The sequence below is a fragment of the Miniopterus natalensis genome, chromosome 3 (assembly GCF_054644295.1).
Source record: "Miniopterus natalensis isolate mMinNat1 chromosome 3, mMinNat1.hap1, whole genome shotgun sequence".
NCBI lineage: Eukaryota > Metazoa > Chordata > Mammalia > Chiroptera > Miniopteridae > Miniopterus > Miniopterus natalensis.
In genome coordinates this window covers 29,904,009-29,922,370 of record NC_142083.1, presented here as the reverse complement: position 1 = coordinate 29,922,370, position 18,362 = coordinate 29,904,009, and the positions used below count along the sequence as shown (strand labels likewise).

The 18,362-nt window shown below is 39.9% G+C and overlaps 1 protein-coding gene across 1 annotated transcript in view; it reads left to right on the top strand.

Moving 5' to 3' along the window:
• Positions 1-401: 401 nt before the first annotated feature.
• The window catches only part of DEPDC1B (DEP domain containing 1B), a 54,622-nt gene continuing 36,661 nt past the window's right edge, over positions 402-18,362 (top strand). The window contains exons 1-2 of the mRNA XM_016198737.2: positions 402-457; positions 10,177-10,442. Of these exons, the coding sequence (XP_016054223.1) occupies positions 410-457; positions 10,177-10,442 (314 nt within the window). The 5' untranslated portion in view covers positions 402-409. The remainder of the gene's footprint in view (positions 458-10,176; positions 10,443-18,362) is intronic.

The following is an 18,362-nucleotide window of genomic DNA, read 5'->3' as shown; positions in this document are numbered from 1 at the left end:
GCTTGCGTGTGCGGGGTGGACAGGCTGTGGGCTAGTCGGCGGGGGACTCCAGGCACCTTCTCCCCAAGGCGTGGCAGAGACACCCCAGTATGGTCAGTCCGCACCCCCCCTGGAGAGTGCGCGAGGTGCGGCAAGAGCCGGGAACCGACCTGCTCCTGGCTGCGAGCGCGCCCGCAGCTCTGCCCCCCGCAGGACTCCAGGGAAACACCGGCCCCGCCCCCAAGCTGTGCGTCCCGGCGGCCCCGCCCCCAAGCTGTGAGTCCCGGCGGCCCCGCCCAGCAGTTCCCGTCACGTGCCGCCGCGACGCCCAATCAGCGCCCGCTGCGCGCAGGCTCGCAATTCAAACGGGGCTCCGAGGGTTCGCGGAGATTAGCGCTGTCGCCGCCGCCGCCGCCTCTGTGTGGGGGCCATGGAGCACCGCATCGTGGGGCCCGGGCCGTACCGGGCCACCAGGCTGGTGAGTGAGCGGGAGCGGGAGCGGGAGCATGAGCGGGAGCGAGAGAGGGCGTGGGCAATGCCTCCAGCCCCGCCATCCCCCGCCCTTACCGCGGACCGGTCACTCCTCGCTTCGGCAGGTCAGGCCCGGCCCGGCCCGGCTTTAGGTCGTCGCCGCCGTTTTCGGGACGTTGTTAAAAAAAAGGAAAACGGGGCCCAGCGCCCAGGCCGTCAGGGGCGCAGCTTTGTTCCGAGACCTTGGCGGTGTTCTCGGCAATCAGCGGCGCCTCCCAATTTGAAAGCGGGGAGGACCAGGTGACCCCTTTCCCTCGAGCCTCTTTGTCCTGAGTAACCCTGCGACTGCTGCCAGCGCAGGAGAACCCAGTTCATAACCTCAGGGCCACCCCCTCCTGCAGTCGGGGCAGGGCGTGTCACTTGTGGTGACACTTGAGGTTCTTTGTAACGGTGCCCAAAACTGAGGTGGATCGTCCCGGCCGTATTTCCGGTTGGCGTTTCTGTTGTTTTGGCATCACCGACTCAGATGAGGGGGGGCCTGGTTGCCCGAAAGAGCCTTTGCAGACCGTGGTGATCCGGGCCTTTTCTGCTGGGGGAAGAGCTTTGGTATTCAGAGTTCTGAGGGGCATTCCAGTCAAGTACTTACTTGACTTGTTTATGACCTGGAGCAAGTAATTGTAGTGATTTCTGTTTCAAAGGATTACCGCAAAGCGAGACGTGATGTCAATTTGGTATGTCCATGGCAGGTCTTTAGCTTTCTATGAAAGTAATGGTAATTTGGGAGGAAGGGATCTCTCGGTCTGCCACAGCTTCTGGTCACATCTTAACTTGGGAATTGTTCTGCGCACCCTAATGTATATCCAGGAAAAGAGGGGAGTTAAGTTCCAAACTCTCAATCAACTAGACTCCTTAATGTGGAAGAGATGAGGACAGTGGGACAGTGGGAGATATGATTAGGGTTTCCTTTTCTTTCCAGAGCCAGTGTCAGATGACTGGTGGGCTCAAGCCAGAGCTTAGAAAGACAGCTCCTAGGAGAAACCGCGGTTGGGGCAGATGGTTGTTTAATTTTTTATTTGGCTCATAGACCTCTTTGAGAATCTTATAAAGATTATCTCCTTCTTACAGAATAGTGCACATGCCACATACTCATGAAATTATAATTATGATTTCAGGGAACTTGAAGAGTCTAGCATTGTTTCATTTGACTTAACCGTTTACTCGCCCACAATTTTGTGGGTCAGCAGTCTGGCCTGGGCTTGTCAGTGGTTCTTCTGTTGGGGCCATTCATGTGTCATGATCATCTGGTGGTGTGACTAGGACAGGATGGTCTAAGATGGCCCCTTGACTTGGTTTTGGCTGTTAGCGGGACCAAGAATCTTCACATAGGGGATAGTGGTTCCATCATAACCAAAAGAAGGTTTTTGCTTGAAACTTTTTGTTTAGATCTCATTGGTCAGAGCACATCAAACAGCTACATCCAGATTGTAGAAATTCAGTTCCACTTTTCTTTTTTGTTAAATTTTTTTTTTCCAGTTATAGTTGACGTTCAATATTTCAGGTGTACAGCATAGTGGTTAGACACATATAACTTATGAGGTGATCCCTCTCCCAAAAGCCTAGTACCCACCTGACACCATACCTATCTATTACAGTATTACTGAGTATATTCCCTAGTCAGTTCCACTTCTTTGTGGACAGAATTGCAGTCACATCACAGAGGTACCTGTGAACAGGATGGGGGGATGATTGCATTCATCTTTGCAAACAATCTGATACAGACACCCAGAGTGATTCATTAAAAAAAATAAATAAATCAATCAATAAATACAAATTTAAGTTTTCCTTTCAGCTAGCCTCTACAGATGTTGATTTTCTTTTCTGCTAGCCTCTTTAGATGTTCTTTTTAGGGAACAAATAAGGTGTTTTAAAAATAACGTTTTTATATCTGCTTCTGCTTCACAATTGTCCCTAGTATTTGAAACCATCTGGTAGGTTCAATGTCAGGGATGAACTAGAGATTGTGCTTTATCAGGGTCTTTCAAAAACTTTATTCTCTTTGAGGAAGGAAAATAACACATCCTCCCATCTCCCCCGATATGTTCACATCACTTATGCAAGAGAAACGGAGAGGCTTTGAATATTGGCACAACTGTTTCTCATTCTTTCTGCTGAAAAAAAAAAAAATCACATCATAATTGGAACTGTTTTTTAATCTCATATTCACAGAAATGTATGAAGTACCACTTTTCATAGATGCAGAGTGCCTGTGTATTGGACAGTGCTTGATCCTGAGTCACATTACAATATTGTCATGTGAGGAGCTGCCCATGTGCCTTTCCCCAGGGCATGATCTCTCTTCCCCAGGTCATGCCTGGACCTCTCCTCCTTTCCTCAAAGCATGTATCTCTCCCTCTTTCTCCTAAGCTCAAGGACCCTTCTATTTCTGTAACTTTCTAACTAAACTTTCCCTTATTAAAAGTATATATTATCAAAGGAATTTATAAAGAAAAGTGCTTTCTACTCTCCAGAAGTCTTCAGTCCCCAAGAAGTGATATTCAAGCCTAGTTTAGCCAACACTGATAAAGTTAAGCAGAAAATTAAATTATGATAATAATTAATGAAAGTACCTCAATTTCACCAGAATTTCCCAGGTAGTCAATCTAGTTCTAAACTTTATTCTATTTGAGAAACTTGATCTTAAACTAAGATTTTGAAAGCACAGAAACAATAGCCAGTTGTTTTTTTTAAGTAAGAATTTTTGATTTGTCATTGATACCACTTTCATTACAGGTGTTTTCCTCCCATTGTGAAATTTATAAATGTTTCCTTGAGCAAAATTCAATTGTGCCTTAAAGCTTTTACCAGGTAAATCATAAAGCAGCTTACCATTTACCCCTTCTCTCAACATCACCCTCAACCTAATCTTCAGGAAAAGCTTTGGAAAATATATTGGCATGCAAAGAGCAGGCCTTTACTTGTTGCTTTTGTGACTCACTAGATTTTCACAAACCATATACAGCTCCATTTTCTTGTTTTAAAATATATTTTTATTGATTTCAGAGAGAGGAAGGGAGACGGAGAGAGAGACAGAAACATCAATGATGAGAGAGTCATTGATCATCTGCTTCCTGCATGCCCCCAACTGGGGATCGAGCCCATAACCCTGGGCATGTGCCCTGACTGGGAATTGACCCTCGATCTCCTGTATCCTAGGCAGATGCTCAACGGCTGAGCCACCCCTGGCCGGCCTACAGCTCCGTTTTCTAAAGCATCAAAGCCTTATCTGAAAATAACATTTTATGGACTAGGTAAATTTTTATGCCAAAAATCAAATGACAGACTGATGAGTCAGTTCATGATGAATGTGGATGCCAGTTAGCAACTTATTCATCATGACTGAAATAGCTTTCATTTTTGTACCCACATGTAAATAGTTAATTATTTTAAAAGAAATAATGAGGAGAAAGAAAATTACTTAAATATACTGATCCTTTCTTTGAACTTAATTCTGAGTTATTTATATCATCTGGTGCAACTGGTAAACTTGAAAAGACTTACAGCCATCATTGAATCTGAGAGCTAGAATATACTTCACAGATTGTCTGGTTTTGACAATCTAACTTGACTAGTTCACTGACTTGATCAAGTTCACACTGCTAGTATGTGGCAAGTACAACTAAATCTAGAATTTTGTTGTCTTCAAATTCCCTGCCCAGGGCCTATATTATTATAGCACCACTATCATAGTATTTTGGTGCTAAGAAGGAAGGAAATGGAATAAATATTCTGGAAGAAAGAACAGGAAGCACATTTCAATACTGTTGTATTTTGTAGTTTAGGCCATGATGTTAAGCAAAAACATTTGTGCCCTATGATTCTTTCTCTCTTAAATTAGGAGACTGAAATAAATAAGTGAAACAAAAATAGATTTTTAATCATAAAACAAATCTGTTTGTCCCCTTTGCTATAAAGAGTATCTCTTCAAATGTAATATGTGATGGAAGAAAGTCACATTCTCAAACTCTATCTTGTTCTTTATTGGGATAGGATATTTTCTTCCTAAATGTAAGTGAGAATGTTGAATTAAAGGTAACTTAATTATTTTTCTTTCTTGGCAGAGTAGCCAAATAACCACTTAATTATATTTGGAAATAAGTAGATGCAGAAACCAAAAGGTTTTGAAATTTTTGTTGAAACACTGGATTGAGTAAATGTTAGCTGTGATGATAAATGCCATTAAAAATCAAAATAAAGAAATTCAAAAGTCTTTTATAAATTCCCTATTTTTTTAAAATATATCTTTATTGATTTCAGACAGAGGAAAGGAGAGGGAGAAAGAGAGAGACAGAAACATCAATGATGAGAGAGTCATTGATCGAGCCCACAACCCGGGCATGTGCCCTGACCGAGAATTGAACCCCGATCGCCTGGATCCTAGGTCGACGCTCAACCCCTGAGCCATGCCCGGCCGGGCAATTCCCTATTTAATAAGAGATATGAACCTTTGATAAGGATGTCTTATAAAATTTTTAGTGTGAAAAGAAAACCAGCTGAAAGAACAGCTAAAAACCCAATCAGAATCCCAATAGATACATTTTCTTTTGAATGGGATCTGCATTGAGTTGAAAGCTCATACACAAGAGTAAAAGTTCAAGAATTCAAAACAATTTTTAAAGACTGTAGGCACCTTGACCTACCAGAGATTTAAACTTAGTATTAATTGACTGTAATCACAAGGGTATAGTATTGCACAGGAACAGACAAGTATCTCATTGGGATAGAAAAGAGAGTTTAGAATCAAGAAAGGTAATGTGTAAGGTAACTTACTGTTGCAATTCAGTGAGAAAAGGATGGCATTATTGGCTCTCCATTTGGAAGAAAATAAAGTTAGCGCTCTCTTAACTCCCACCATAAAAAATTTCAGTCGAAGTTTCAAATATTAAAATAAAATCCCTCTATGATATTAAAATAAAATTTTGGTAAATATTTTTAGTGCCTCAGGATGGGGAAACTTTCTTAATTAAGAGCGTAAACCCTGAAGCCATAAAGAAAAAAATTATATTTGTTTCTTTAAAACAGCATCATCATTTAGAACAAAACCTTCCTAAAGCAAGAGAACCACATAAATAAATTGAAAAGCCAGGAGAAAAAACACTTCTAAAATATTTAAAGGAGAATTAATAGTCCATATTTCTTCATTTAATATATATCTATTGAACATCGTACTATATGCCAGACACTATCCTTGGTGGTGGGGATACTGAACTAATCAAAATAGACTAACTTTCCTGATTTATATGCACTTAGATTTAAATTCTTAAAGTTGATTAAAAAGAGAAACAACCCAATAGAAAAAATGGCAAGTCTCAGATGATGAAATAAAAATGACTAAAGATGAAGATAGGAAAATGCAACCACTACCTGGAGGTAGCATTGCTTGTATGTGGTTGACAGAAGTGAAGGGAATGATAACACCTAGGTATGGCCGAAGATGAGGCAGTAGGCTCATACATTGCTGGTAGGAGTGTGAATTGCTACAACTGATTTAAACATGCTGATACTCTAGAAATCTGTCCTATCAAAAGTAAATAAATAACAGCATGATACTTTAGGTTGTATAAACAAGACCATACTTTTAACACAAACTGGAAATAGCTGCATGCCCGTGAGTTAGAAAATAATCAAATGAATTATGAAACTTGTATTCATAAGAATGGGTGTGCAGGTATTGACATAGATAGAAAGATATCCATGGTATGTTCAATACAGAAGCAGACTGTAGGATAATGTGTGCAGTATGATTGATCTTGTTTCTTTAAAAAGGAAGCAAACAACAATAATAAACAACACATACAAACAATGGGGGAAATTCTATATATGTGTATACATGTTTAATAGGTATGTAGACTTGGAGAGAGAGGGCAGACTCTTGTATATATTTTTGCATTTGTTAAAATATGCATTCTGTAATTAAAGTAACAAGTAGAGGAACTGCTAACCAGCCTGATTAAATTAATAAACTTTATTCATTTATTTAATACATTTTATTTATTGAAATTTATTTATATTTCAAAATATTGGGTTCCAGAGAGCCATGTCTTTATTATGTTATATAATACACAAAATACTATGCACTAAGCCTAGTTGATAAGATTATGATAATTCAATTAACATAAAATAAATGAAAATCTTTTTTATCAGCCTTCCCTCTCTACCTCCCAACATACTTGATGAGCACCTAAATGAAAGCTAGGTGTCAGCAGAGGATTAAAAGAAATTGTTAAAAATACATGGAAATTGTTTAAAGTTATGTTAACATTCATAGGTAGTTGGCATAATGAAATGATCACTTGAGGAGGAGACCATAGGATTCCAGATGTTATTCTGAGACGAAGTACCTTGAGTGACATGTACCAATTTCTGAGTCCTCTTTGGGTCTTGATTTTGTCCCAGAGTTTCTTTCAGCTCTACAATAGATTGAACCCCCTAATTTGTTTTAAGAGGTTATCCTGGAAATTTTATATATTATCCTTATGTTTGAGGAATGCTTTATCTTTTACAAAGTGCTTTCATGGTGATGATTTCATTTGACTTCACAATAACCTGGTGAGGTAGATAGGCAGATAAAGTTATATCAATGTCCACAGACTCTTCATGGGCTCTTTTTCCACTATTCTTTATGTAGTTGTAGACAGTTTGCTTTGCTGTTCCTCTGCTTATGTCCAGTCTCTCTTTCATGAACTCACATGGTTTCCGCTCCACCCTCCCTCCTCTTTCTCTCCTGCATTCAGTCTACCACCACAGCCAGCCAGTTCATATTTACCAACTTTCAGGTTGGTAATCTAAAATTGTGGATTGCTCTTAAAGAGGATTTTAATATATATGTATTTGTGTGCATATATATATGTGTGTGTGTGTGTTTTGGTTTTTAAGCATAAAAATTTCAAGTGTACAACTCAGTGAATTTTCACAAATTGAGTATCCCATGTAACAATACCCAGATCAAGAAATGTAGCACTATCAGCATTCCAGAGGCCTGCCTGCCCCCTCCTGTTCTCCACCTCCATACAAATTAGCCACTGTTATTATGATTTCTAATAATCCATATTAATTTTGCCTGCTTTTTAACTTTATGTAGTATTTACTTCATATAGTATTTACTTTTCATATCTGGTCTTCTTATACCAGTATTACATTTTTTATCTGTGTTACTCATCTGTATCGTTGCATGTAGCAATAGTTCATTTATTTTCATTGCTGTACTAGCACTCCATTGCACAGATAAATCATTATTTTTCTGTTCTTAGGGTGATGTACATTTGGATTGTTTTTGCCTATTAATATTGCTACTATGAACAGTGTGTTTTTTGGTGAACATACATATGCATTTCTGTTGGATATATACTTAGGAATGGAATTGCTGTGCTATAAGGTGTGCTATAGATACTGCCAACCTGTTTTCCAAAGTGATTGTACAGATTTATATTTTCTCCAGCAATATATGAGATTTCCAGTTACTCCACATTCTTACCAGCACTTAATGTTGCCTGTCTTTTTCATTGTAGCCATTTTGTATTGGTTACAGTGATATTGCACTGTGGATTTCTTTTTCATTTCGCTGATAATAAGACTGAACATCTTTGCATATGCCGTGGTAAATTTGGAGATCCTTTTATGTGAAGTACCTGCTTAAGTCTTTTTCCATTTTTCTGTTGGAGTGTCTGTCTTTTTTTTGTTGATTTGAATTCTTTGTTTTGTTTTGGAAATCCTGGTTATTTGTTACCCTACTCTGTGGCTTGCCTTGTTTCTGTATGTGTTTTAAAGAGATTTTATAGGCCTTTTAAATCTGCACCAACTTAATTTAGAGCATTGCCTGTAACAGTGTCAAATATAGTAAGAGGATTAATATGCATAAGACAAAATGATGTTTGAATTTGGCCAGGCGGAAGACATGTTTGGGAGTCAGAGTGGAATTAAATGGCATGAAGTTAGAAGGTGGTTTTAAAAAAGCAGAAAACACGAGACCAATTAAGCATTTGCTTATTGGATACCTACTGTGTGTTGTACTCTGTGCTACATGTCCAAGGTGCTTGCTGTTGGGTTGCAACCTCTTTGGGAGCTTCTCAGGTGAAATATGAAACTATCCTCCATCCACAGAGGGCAGGGAGAGTCCAAAGAAAACGGCAGACCACTCAAGATTTGTCAGTGGCAGGGCTGATAAGCAAGGAAACTCACATAGGATTGTCTTGGGCAGCCACAAGATGAGTCGTTTTCCGCATCTACCTGCCAAATCTTAAAAGTTTATATTGAGGCACTAACTGGGTTTAGTCATGTACCCAGTCCACATAGTCTTATCACCACGTTCCTATGTCAAGCTTGTGTCCTTGGAGCACCTTCTGGGAGCAGGAAAGGCAAATAGCGTGTATTCCAAGCTCAGGGGAGGATGGGGGAGCCTCCAGTTGCTCAGGTCCAGCTCATGGGTCCAGCTCATGGGTCCAACAGGTGCTCATGTCTTCTTGATGACCTTCCCCAACACATGCTTGCACAGCCCCTGCCTACTTTAGCCCCCCAAGTACCTGATGTATACTCAGGAATTATTACTGTGGCTAAGAAAGCCATCAAAGAGAGAAGAGAAAAGGGACAATAGTTGCCGAGATGCTTGGGCAGTAGAGTGTATGAAGAGAAACCTGAAGTAAAGTCCTGATCAGAAGAGAAAACAAGGAACTATTGTTGGGCAAAATAAAAAGAATATACTGAGATCAGAACATGATGAGATAAAAACTAGCTGAGAGAAAAAGGTGAAATCAGAAAATCTGATTTCAGTAGGAAGGGAGATGAAAAATAAAATTCACAGCTTGTGACGTAACATGCTTGAGAGAGAAGAGTACGAGGAGAGAGAATGGGTATGGGAATAAGACTGAGTTTTCAGGACTTTTGGGGGGGATAGGTGGAAAACCTAGGATCCTAAAAGATATTGGAGTAATTATGTAGGAAGAACACATCAGTAAACATTTCATTTATTCTAGGGAGGGTTGATGAAGGTGTGGATGTCTAGATTTATTTTTTGTCTTTTCTTTTTTAAAAAATTAAATCTATTGGGGTGAAATTGGTTAATAAGATCATATAGGTTTCCAGTGTGTATTTCTGTGAGACATGATCTGTATGTGCATTGTGTGCCCACCACCCAAAGTCGAATCATCTTCCTTCACCATGTATTTGGCCCCCTTTACCCCTTACTACCTAGATTTACTTTTAAATAGGAAAACATTCTGCAGAATTTTAGAACACATTTTGACATCAGGCACTATGTCTCTTTTTTCCTTTCCCCATATAATACCTTTCATGAAATGAACAGTAAATAATTGCTGAGTGAGGTGAAGTCACATTAAACATAGGGCTCCAAGAAGTGAATTAAGCACATTGGGCTCTGTTTACTATTATTTTTATCATATGTTTCTCATTAATGTAAAAATTCATTAAGTTCACATAATAGGACAACTTAATGACAATATTTCCAGTAAATATTTATTGAATGAATATATTCATTTTTAAAAATTACTTTTTCTTTACAGTGTGAAGCCTGTAAATACATAAATTTCAAAGCTCTGTCTAGTATTAAGGCAGCCTTCTAAATGGAAAAATTGTATTTGTCTTAAGTATTTTGGATGCAATAACCATTAAAAAATTAACTGATTATTCAATGCCTTTCTCTCTTTTTTCTCCAAGTGGAATGAAACAGTCGAGCTTTTTCGTGCTAGGATGCCATTACGGAAGCATCGCTGTCGTTTCAAAAGTTATGAGCATTGCTTCACAGCTGCCGAAGCTGTGGATTGGCTACATGAGCTGCTGAGGTGCAGTCAGAACTTTGGCCCTGAAGTGACCCGCAAACAAACGGTGCAGTTGCTAAGAAAGTTCCTGAAGAATCATGTTATTGAAGACATCAAGGGAAAATGGGGTCAGGAAGATTTTGAAGACAACGGTCACTTGTACAGGTAACAGCATCCAGTGAACTCTGAAGGGGAGGAGTATGGGGAAGACGAATGGATCTGTCAGTCTGTTGAAACTTCCTTATGTGAAAGAATTTACCTTGTCCCTTGGAGGGATGCTTCCCCTTTGATCTGTTGAGTGGAGAACTGAATGTGTTGTTAAAATAAACCGAATGTAATGTTTCTTGACTCCATAGAGCATCCCACAGCAGCCTTTTGTTGCAGTGACCTTTCAGTAAGGAAATCTTTTCATGCCTTTTGCACACCTGGGAAGATGGCTACCATAGCTTAGTACTTGTCCTGGAGAATCTGAAAAGGGTTAAATAGTAGCTCTGGGTGGCCTTTGTGCGCAATGAGAAGGTGCATATTTAAGGGGGCTAGTGACAGAATGGGGCTGATCATTAAGCAGAGCTTAGGGCTTATCTGAAGAATTGTACTAGATTTCCCTGATGTCTCAGATTAACCCTGGCAATGCATGTTTGCTTTTCCTCAAACATTTTTGCTCATGTTTCAGTGCTTTGTTATGATCGGACACTTACCACCAGGTAATCTGAGAGAAATGGACATCTCTTTGCTTGTACTTCCATGCCCACTGCTTGCTGGGCTGTTATTGCTGGAGGTGGAAGGGACCTACCTCAGATTCAGGGAGTGGGAGAAGAAAGAGGAATGAAGCTACATGAGTCCAGAAGAAAGGAATTGTTGAGTTATCCACAGAGAGGCCTACCAACGTGCTAAGAAACTGAGAGGGATTTAGAAAAAGGAGAATATGGATTCTTAGCATTTGCTTTATTTTACTCTAGAAAAATAAGGAATTGGTTTTCCATCTGTTTGCAAACATAATCTGCCTCTAGCTCCTAATCTCCCTTGTCTGCTTTCATTGTAATTTTGCTGTAGTGCTAGTCAACTTTGAGCAGCACTGGACATAGAGCAGGTAGGGTAGGGCAGCTTGCCCCCAGAAAAATAAGGAATCCTCTTAGAACATATTTAGTGAGGGCGTTTGGGGGCCGCTGGGATACCTGGCTTTGAGTAGAAAAAACCTGAGTTTTTCCAACTTGAACCATTTCTTTGGCTTCTTCAAGACTAGCTGCTGAGAAAGGCTGCAGAGCAAGGAGAGGGTGCCAAGGCCAAGACCAGATGTTGCTGTATGTTTAGAATCTAATTTCCTCACAGAGTTTCATCAGCAATCTTCAGCTTCTAGATATCAAGTTGTCATCTGGTCTATTAGTTGTGTCTCCATTTGGCAGTTATTTTTGATCTGATGGTCCAACTTTTAATTAGGATCGTGCATGATGTTAGCCTATTCTGTGACCATAGTACTTATTAGCATCAGGCAGTAGAAACTCCAGCCCTGGTTCCACATGCCGCACTTCATTGGGGATTCTTCAGTAATTATTTCTCTTGGGAAACTAATTGCTTGTACCCCATCAAGATTTAGCCAGCACACTGCTAAAAGATTCTCTGGATGAGCAACTTCTAATCTGTTCTTTTGTCACCTTAAATTGGGTACCTCTCATTAGGCCCATGAGGCTCTGAGAGTGAGTCATCAGAACTGTAAAATAGGGTCATGCTCTAGGAGCTGACCACCCAGCACTGATTGTAGAGCATGTTCCCGCAATATGAAAGCTTCCTCATGTTTCCCCTTTAAAAAACAGTGCACACAGATTAAATTCGTCCATGAAATAATGATCCCCTTCCCCTACCCCCAGTTTTTCTTACGGAATACTTGAGTCATAAGGGAGCAGTATTTTCTTTCATTATTTACCATCTGAAAACTCAGTCTTCCTTTTTCCTGAGTGGAAATTCTATAAGTTAACCCCAGATGTTTGATGTTCTCAGGTTAATCTGGGGTAAATCTATGTAGACATGTAGATCGCTTGCCTAGGAGCATATGCCTTGAACGGAGAGTAAGCTAATGAATGTGAAGGCAGCTGTTGCACACACAGCTTCTGGACTAGTGCTCTGGATCGTCACCATTACATGCCAGTGCTCCAGGCAAGAGCACAGGCTGCCCTACGTGCTTTATTTCTAGTGCTGCTCGTAGTTGAATAGCACTACAGCCGACTTATAGTGAAAGCAGACAAGGGAGATTAGGAGCTAGAGGCAGATTAGATCTGAGAGTAGGTGGAGAGTCAGTAAGGTGAAGAAATTCTAAAACATGCCTCTAAATATCAGGCTTTCTGGTAGAGGAACCTTTATACTTTGTATCAAGAAGGGTGGCAGGCACAGCTGAGAGTTCTTGCTGGGAGGAAAGGAACTAAAATCTAGAGCACCTATGATGTGTCAGACTTGTTGCATAATTGTTCATAATAATCAGAAAAGATGTTGCAGAGAAGTGCCCAGAGTTATTTCCTGTTACTAATACTGATGATATCAAGTCGTCATCTGGATTTGCTTCTAGTGAAGACTATTTTAGATTTCACCTAAGGTTCCTCAGAGTTGAGTCAGATGCTGTCATCTGTGTCTAACAAAACTTCGTGGCTCTAGACTTCTGATGAGGAGAGCCAGTGTTTTTATAAGAAATTTCAGTTTTTGAAGCAGTTTCCCTTCTGTGATCTCATTTTCATGACAACCCTGTGAGATGGGCAAGGTGGGTATTTCATCCTCAGAGAACCAGGCACTTTTCTCTTTGAAACATCTAAATAAAATACCAGGAATATTCTAGTTAAAGAAATGTCATACTGATCATAGAATCTCCCCATTTATGTATGTGAACAGACAATTATATAAGATTACTTAAACCTAACGTAATGGGTTATGTAAAAATAGAAGTGTGTAATATGGTAATTGCTTGTTCTGACTATTTAATGAGGAAAGTGTTTGGCCTAGTGTAGGTCTTCAGCAGGATGGAGCCCTTGACCTGCTTTCACTCCTGGTCTGGCTCTGGTGGGTACTGCTAACTGAGAAGGTGTTCATGGTTACAGAGGGGCGTCACTGGCTCAGCTGTAGCGGTTTGGAGCTGCTGTGTGCGGACCCATTTTCTTTTTATTCCCCTACCTCTCTCTGTTCCTCTTTTTCTCTTGCCACCCCTTCATGTGTGTCACTGTCGTGCTCCCTTCTTTTTCCTTTTGTTTCCTCCTACTTTATTTTTCTCTTTTCTGGTCCTTTCCCTCATACTTGCTTTTTTTTCTGGCCTATTTCCAAACTACTGATTATAATTTGAAACTAAAAAACTTTATGTAGATATTGTCATCTTTATTGAATACTGTTACTTTCACAGTTCTTAATTTAAAAAACTGGAGGAATCATGCTACCCAGTTTTAAGACTTACTAAATATAAAGCCACAATAATGAAGACTGGTGTTGGTGAAGGGATAGACATAGATCAGTGGAACAGAAGAGTCCAGAAACACACACAAATGTGACCAATTGATTTTTTACAAAGGTGTAAATTTCTTTTAAATTTAAAGGAAAAAGAGTAGTCTTTTTAGTAAAGGGTGTTGGAACAATTGGATATCTATCTTCTATATACAAGAAAATGAACTTCAACCTAAATCTCACACTTTATACAAAAAATTCAAAGTGAATCATAGATTTAAATGTAAAACTACAAAAATTTTAATTAAACAGAAGAAAATCTTTATGTCTTTTATGTTCTTAAACATGACACCAAAAGTGTGATTTATGAAAGAAAAAAAACCCCGTGATAAATTGGACTTCATCAAAATTAAAAACTTTTGCTCTGTGAAAGATACTATTAAGAGGATGAGAAGACAAGCCACAGATGGGAAGAAAATATTTGCAAAATGCATAAATGACAATGGACTGGTATCAAAAATATTAAGAACTAGCCCTGGCTGCTGTGGCTCAGTTGGTTGAGCGTTGTTCCATGTACCCAGAGGTCACTGGTTTGATTCCCGGTCAGGGCATGTGCTGAGGTCGCTGGCTCAATCCCCTATAGGAGGTGTGCAGGAGGCAGCCAATCGATGGTTCTCCCTCATCAATGTTTCTTTCTCTCCCTCTGCATTCATTTCTTTCTCTAAAATCAATGGGAAATAATACACACACACACACACACACACACACACACACACACACACACACACACACACACACACACGGTGTCCCCCCAAAATGTATACACATTGAATAATTATTAATTCCAATGGGTTAAATTTGAAAAGAAAGAAACATCAATTGAGCTATAAGCTGTTAAAGTGTGTATACATTTTTTTGGACACTGTACACACACGCACACACACACACATATATATATATCATAAAACTCAACAGTAAGAAAACAACCCAATTAAAAAATGAACAGAACACTTGATCAGATACTTCATCGAAGATAATTAGATAGCAAATAAACACTTGAAAAAATGTTTTACATAGTTAGTATTAGGGAAATGCAAATTAAAACCATGACAGGATACTACTACATATCTATTGGAATGGCTAAAATAAAAATACAGTATCAAGAGCTAGTGAGGATGCAGAGCAGTTGGAAATCTCATTTATTGCTGGTGGGAAGCCTAGATTCGTAGTCACTTTACAAAACAGTTTGGGAGGTTTTTTTTAAAGTTTAACATATTCTTACACTGTGACTCAGTATTCTTGCGCCTGGGCATTTACCGTAGAAAAAGGAGAAATTATGTTCACACAAAAACTGGTACATTAATATTTATGGCAGCTCTCTTAATAATCACCAATAGCTGAAAACAACCTAAATGTTCTTCAGTGGATGAATGGGTAAACATTGTATGTCTGTACAATGGAATGGTACTGTGTGTTGGGAGTAGGGGGTTGAGCAGGAGGCTGTGCCTATAGAGTCAGAGCAGGAGGGAGTTTTTTGGGGGGAGGGGAAGTGGAACTGTTCTGTTTGCTGATTGTGGGGAACTGATTTAAGAACCTCACCTTCAAGCTAATGGACTTTTGGCTCCCTCTAGTGGACATCCTTTAATAGTAACGCTCAGAATTTGTGCCTGTGATTTTTCTTTCTATCCTCACCCAAGAATATGTTGTATTGATTTTAGAGGAAGAGGAAGAGGGAGAGAGAGAGAAAGAGAAAGAAAGAAAGAAAGAAAGAAAGGGAAGGGAAGGGAAGGGAAGGGAAGGGAAGGGAAGGGAAGGGAAGGGAAGGGAAGGGAAGGGAAGGGAAGGGAAGGGAAGGGAAGGGAAGGGAAGGAAGGAAGGAAGGAAGGAAGGAAGGAAGAAAGGAAGAAAGGAAGAAAGGAAGAAAGGAAGAAAGGAAGAAAGGAAGAAAGAAAGAAAGAAAGAGAGAGAAACATTGATGTGAGAGAGAAACTTCGAGGTTTCCACCCGTATGAGCCCTGACTGGGGACTGAACCCGCAATCTAGGCTGGTGCCCTGACGGAGAATCAAATCTGCTACCTTTTGGTGTATGGGACTGCACTCCAAGGAACGGAGCTGCCTGGCCAGGGCTGTGATGTTACTCTTTTGTTTTCACTCATTTCACCAAATCCAAGGTTCTTGTCCTGTAATAGTTAGATAAGTTCCTTAGCCTTCCTAGGCATCAGTTTTTTCATCTATAAAATGACAGGGATGAACTAGATCTTTAAGGCCTTTTCAAATTCCAGACTTTTTATGATTCCAAATACTGAGTACATAATCACGTGTTTCTCAATCCAAGGCAATGAAGGAGATAAAAAGAAATATAACATGATTCTTTTCTTCCCTAACTTTGCAGTCTCTTGTGATAGATTACAAATATGTGAAAAAGATAAGTAGCAGAACCAAGGCTATTTAATTAATTAACCCAAATGAACGCATAACAAACGTTAAATTAGATGTGCTACACTGGTGGTCCTTGGGATGGCACATCTATTTTGTTCAACTGGTGTAGTGTTTTGGTCATTAAAATTTTATCTATCTGATTTTTATTTTTCATTTTGTGAAGGTAATACTTTCATGTGGTTCAAAATTTACAAAGTAAAAAAGAGTATATATAATAAAAAGTCTCCTTTCCACCTCTCTTCCCCAGCCACCCACTTCTCTTACCCAGAGGCACCTAATGCTATTAGGTTCTAACACATTGTCTTACAAAATTATGAACCTGAAAGTCTTTAGATAAGATAAACCCATTCCAGTTGCCACACTTCCCACCATTTCCCTACATTATACCAGACTGTGTCATGATTATGTCTGTCTGTCTGGCTAGTGCAGGAATTGTGTCGGTGATCTACTCAGTGTATACTGGAGTGTTTTGAGACCTTATGGAAGAGGAAGTGGAAAACTTCAACTTGGGTCCTGAGAATGGGGCAGGATCTGAATAATAAGGGACAGGAAGGGAGATGATATTTCAGGTAACAAGAATGGCAAGACTGAGGCTCTCAGAAATGCATGTCAGCTTTACTGGGAGAAGGAGGAGGAGCCTGGCCTGGCTGCAGAAGAAGTTTTAGGTCAGGACGTCATAGGGATACATTTGACAGTTTCTTAAGTACCTGCTGCGAGTAGACTTTTATTTTAAAAAGACAAGGCAGTCAAGGTTAGTGTTTCGAGTAGAAATAAAGTCTATGTTCTGTAGATTAGAGTTAATTGAATAGTAGTAATAGGATAGACATTTGACCATTTATTATTATTATTATTATTATTATTATTATTATTATTATTATTATTGTTTCCAGGCATTCTGAATTTTCCTATTTTGTGGGATTCCTGTTTGTAGGAACCATGGGGGGAGGCAGGGCCCTGTTCCCACCAGTGGAAGCCTTGGTAGGTGAGATACTCCCTCTTCCTGCCCCAAGCAGTTAGGTGTAGGCCTGTGTCCTACCTTTGGCAGTTGGTTTTCTTCCTACCTAGGACTGAATCTTGAGTGTGGGTTGCAAAGAGGGAGGGACAGCTTAGAATTCCTTGTGCTAGCAGTGGCGGCCTGCAGGAGCAAGGACAGAAGTGCATAGAGGCAGAGGCATGTAGAGGCCATGGTGCCAGCAGTGACTTTCACACTAGGCTGTCCCTTGTGGTTCCTGCTATGTGTGCTGCTGTGGCCTCCTTTCTCCCCTTAACCCTGCTTTTGTGTTTTTCTAATCCTGATTCTTCAGCTCTCCTGTTGATTTTGTGACTTATTTGGATGTTTTCAGGTTCTCTCTGATTAAATTAGCCAGAATTGTTTCTGCCACCAAGAACTCACTCAGACTGATATAACAAGCAGTGCCTGTAGAGGGAGCAAAACAGGCAGTTTTGGGGCCTGGGAAATAGTGCCAGGATTTTTGTGTGTATGTGAACTTCCCAAAAGCTAAGCAACAGATCAGCCTGTAGCAGTTAGAGACAGGGGACATATTCCAGCTGAGGATCCTGATAGTCCCTGAGACACAGGAGTACAGTTCACTGGGAGAAAGTAGTAGGCTGATTACACTTGGCCCCTGGGCTGAAAGTCCTGTATTGGACTTAAGTACAACCCATTCTGAGGTTACATTACCACTGCCATATTTGGATCTAAAAGATGACAGTACATGCAGATGTGTTAAATAATGCATCAAAGTAGATTGTCCTGACCCACAAAAAGTAGTTAGTTTGATTAGCTTGTAAAAATTTTGAACCCATGATTTATCTCTCTATTCCTGGCCCTTTATTGTGGTCTTATGTTCCTGTGTTTTATGTTCTCTGTCAGGTTTCTAGATCCCTTCCCTTTATATTTATTTGTTTTATCCACTCAGTCTTTGCCAACTTGCCTTTGAAAAGCCTTTCTTTAGTCTTTACCTGGGTTTCTTTTCTCTGAATTCATGATGCCTGATTATTATCATTAATAGGGAATGGAGCAATGGAAGCCAGAAAAATCAAAGGAGCATGGCTCCCTGAATGCTCCCATTTTAGATGAAGAGAAGATGGATTGAACAGTACTTCTCAAATACTGTTTATCTTGAAACCAAGTAATAAAGATCCTGTCAGTATCAGTCAGTTTTTCTCAGTTAATCTTAAACCATAACTTTCTGAGAGGCGTGGGAACTTGCCTTGAGATGCAGGTTATAA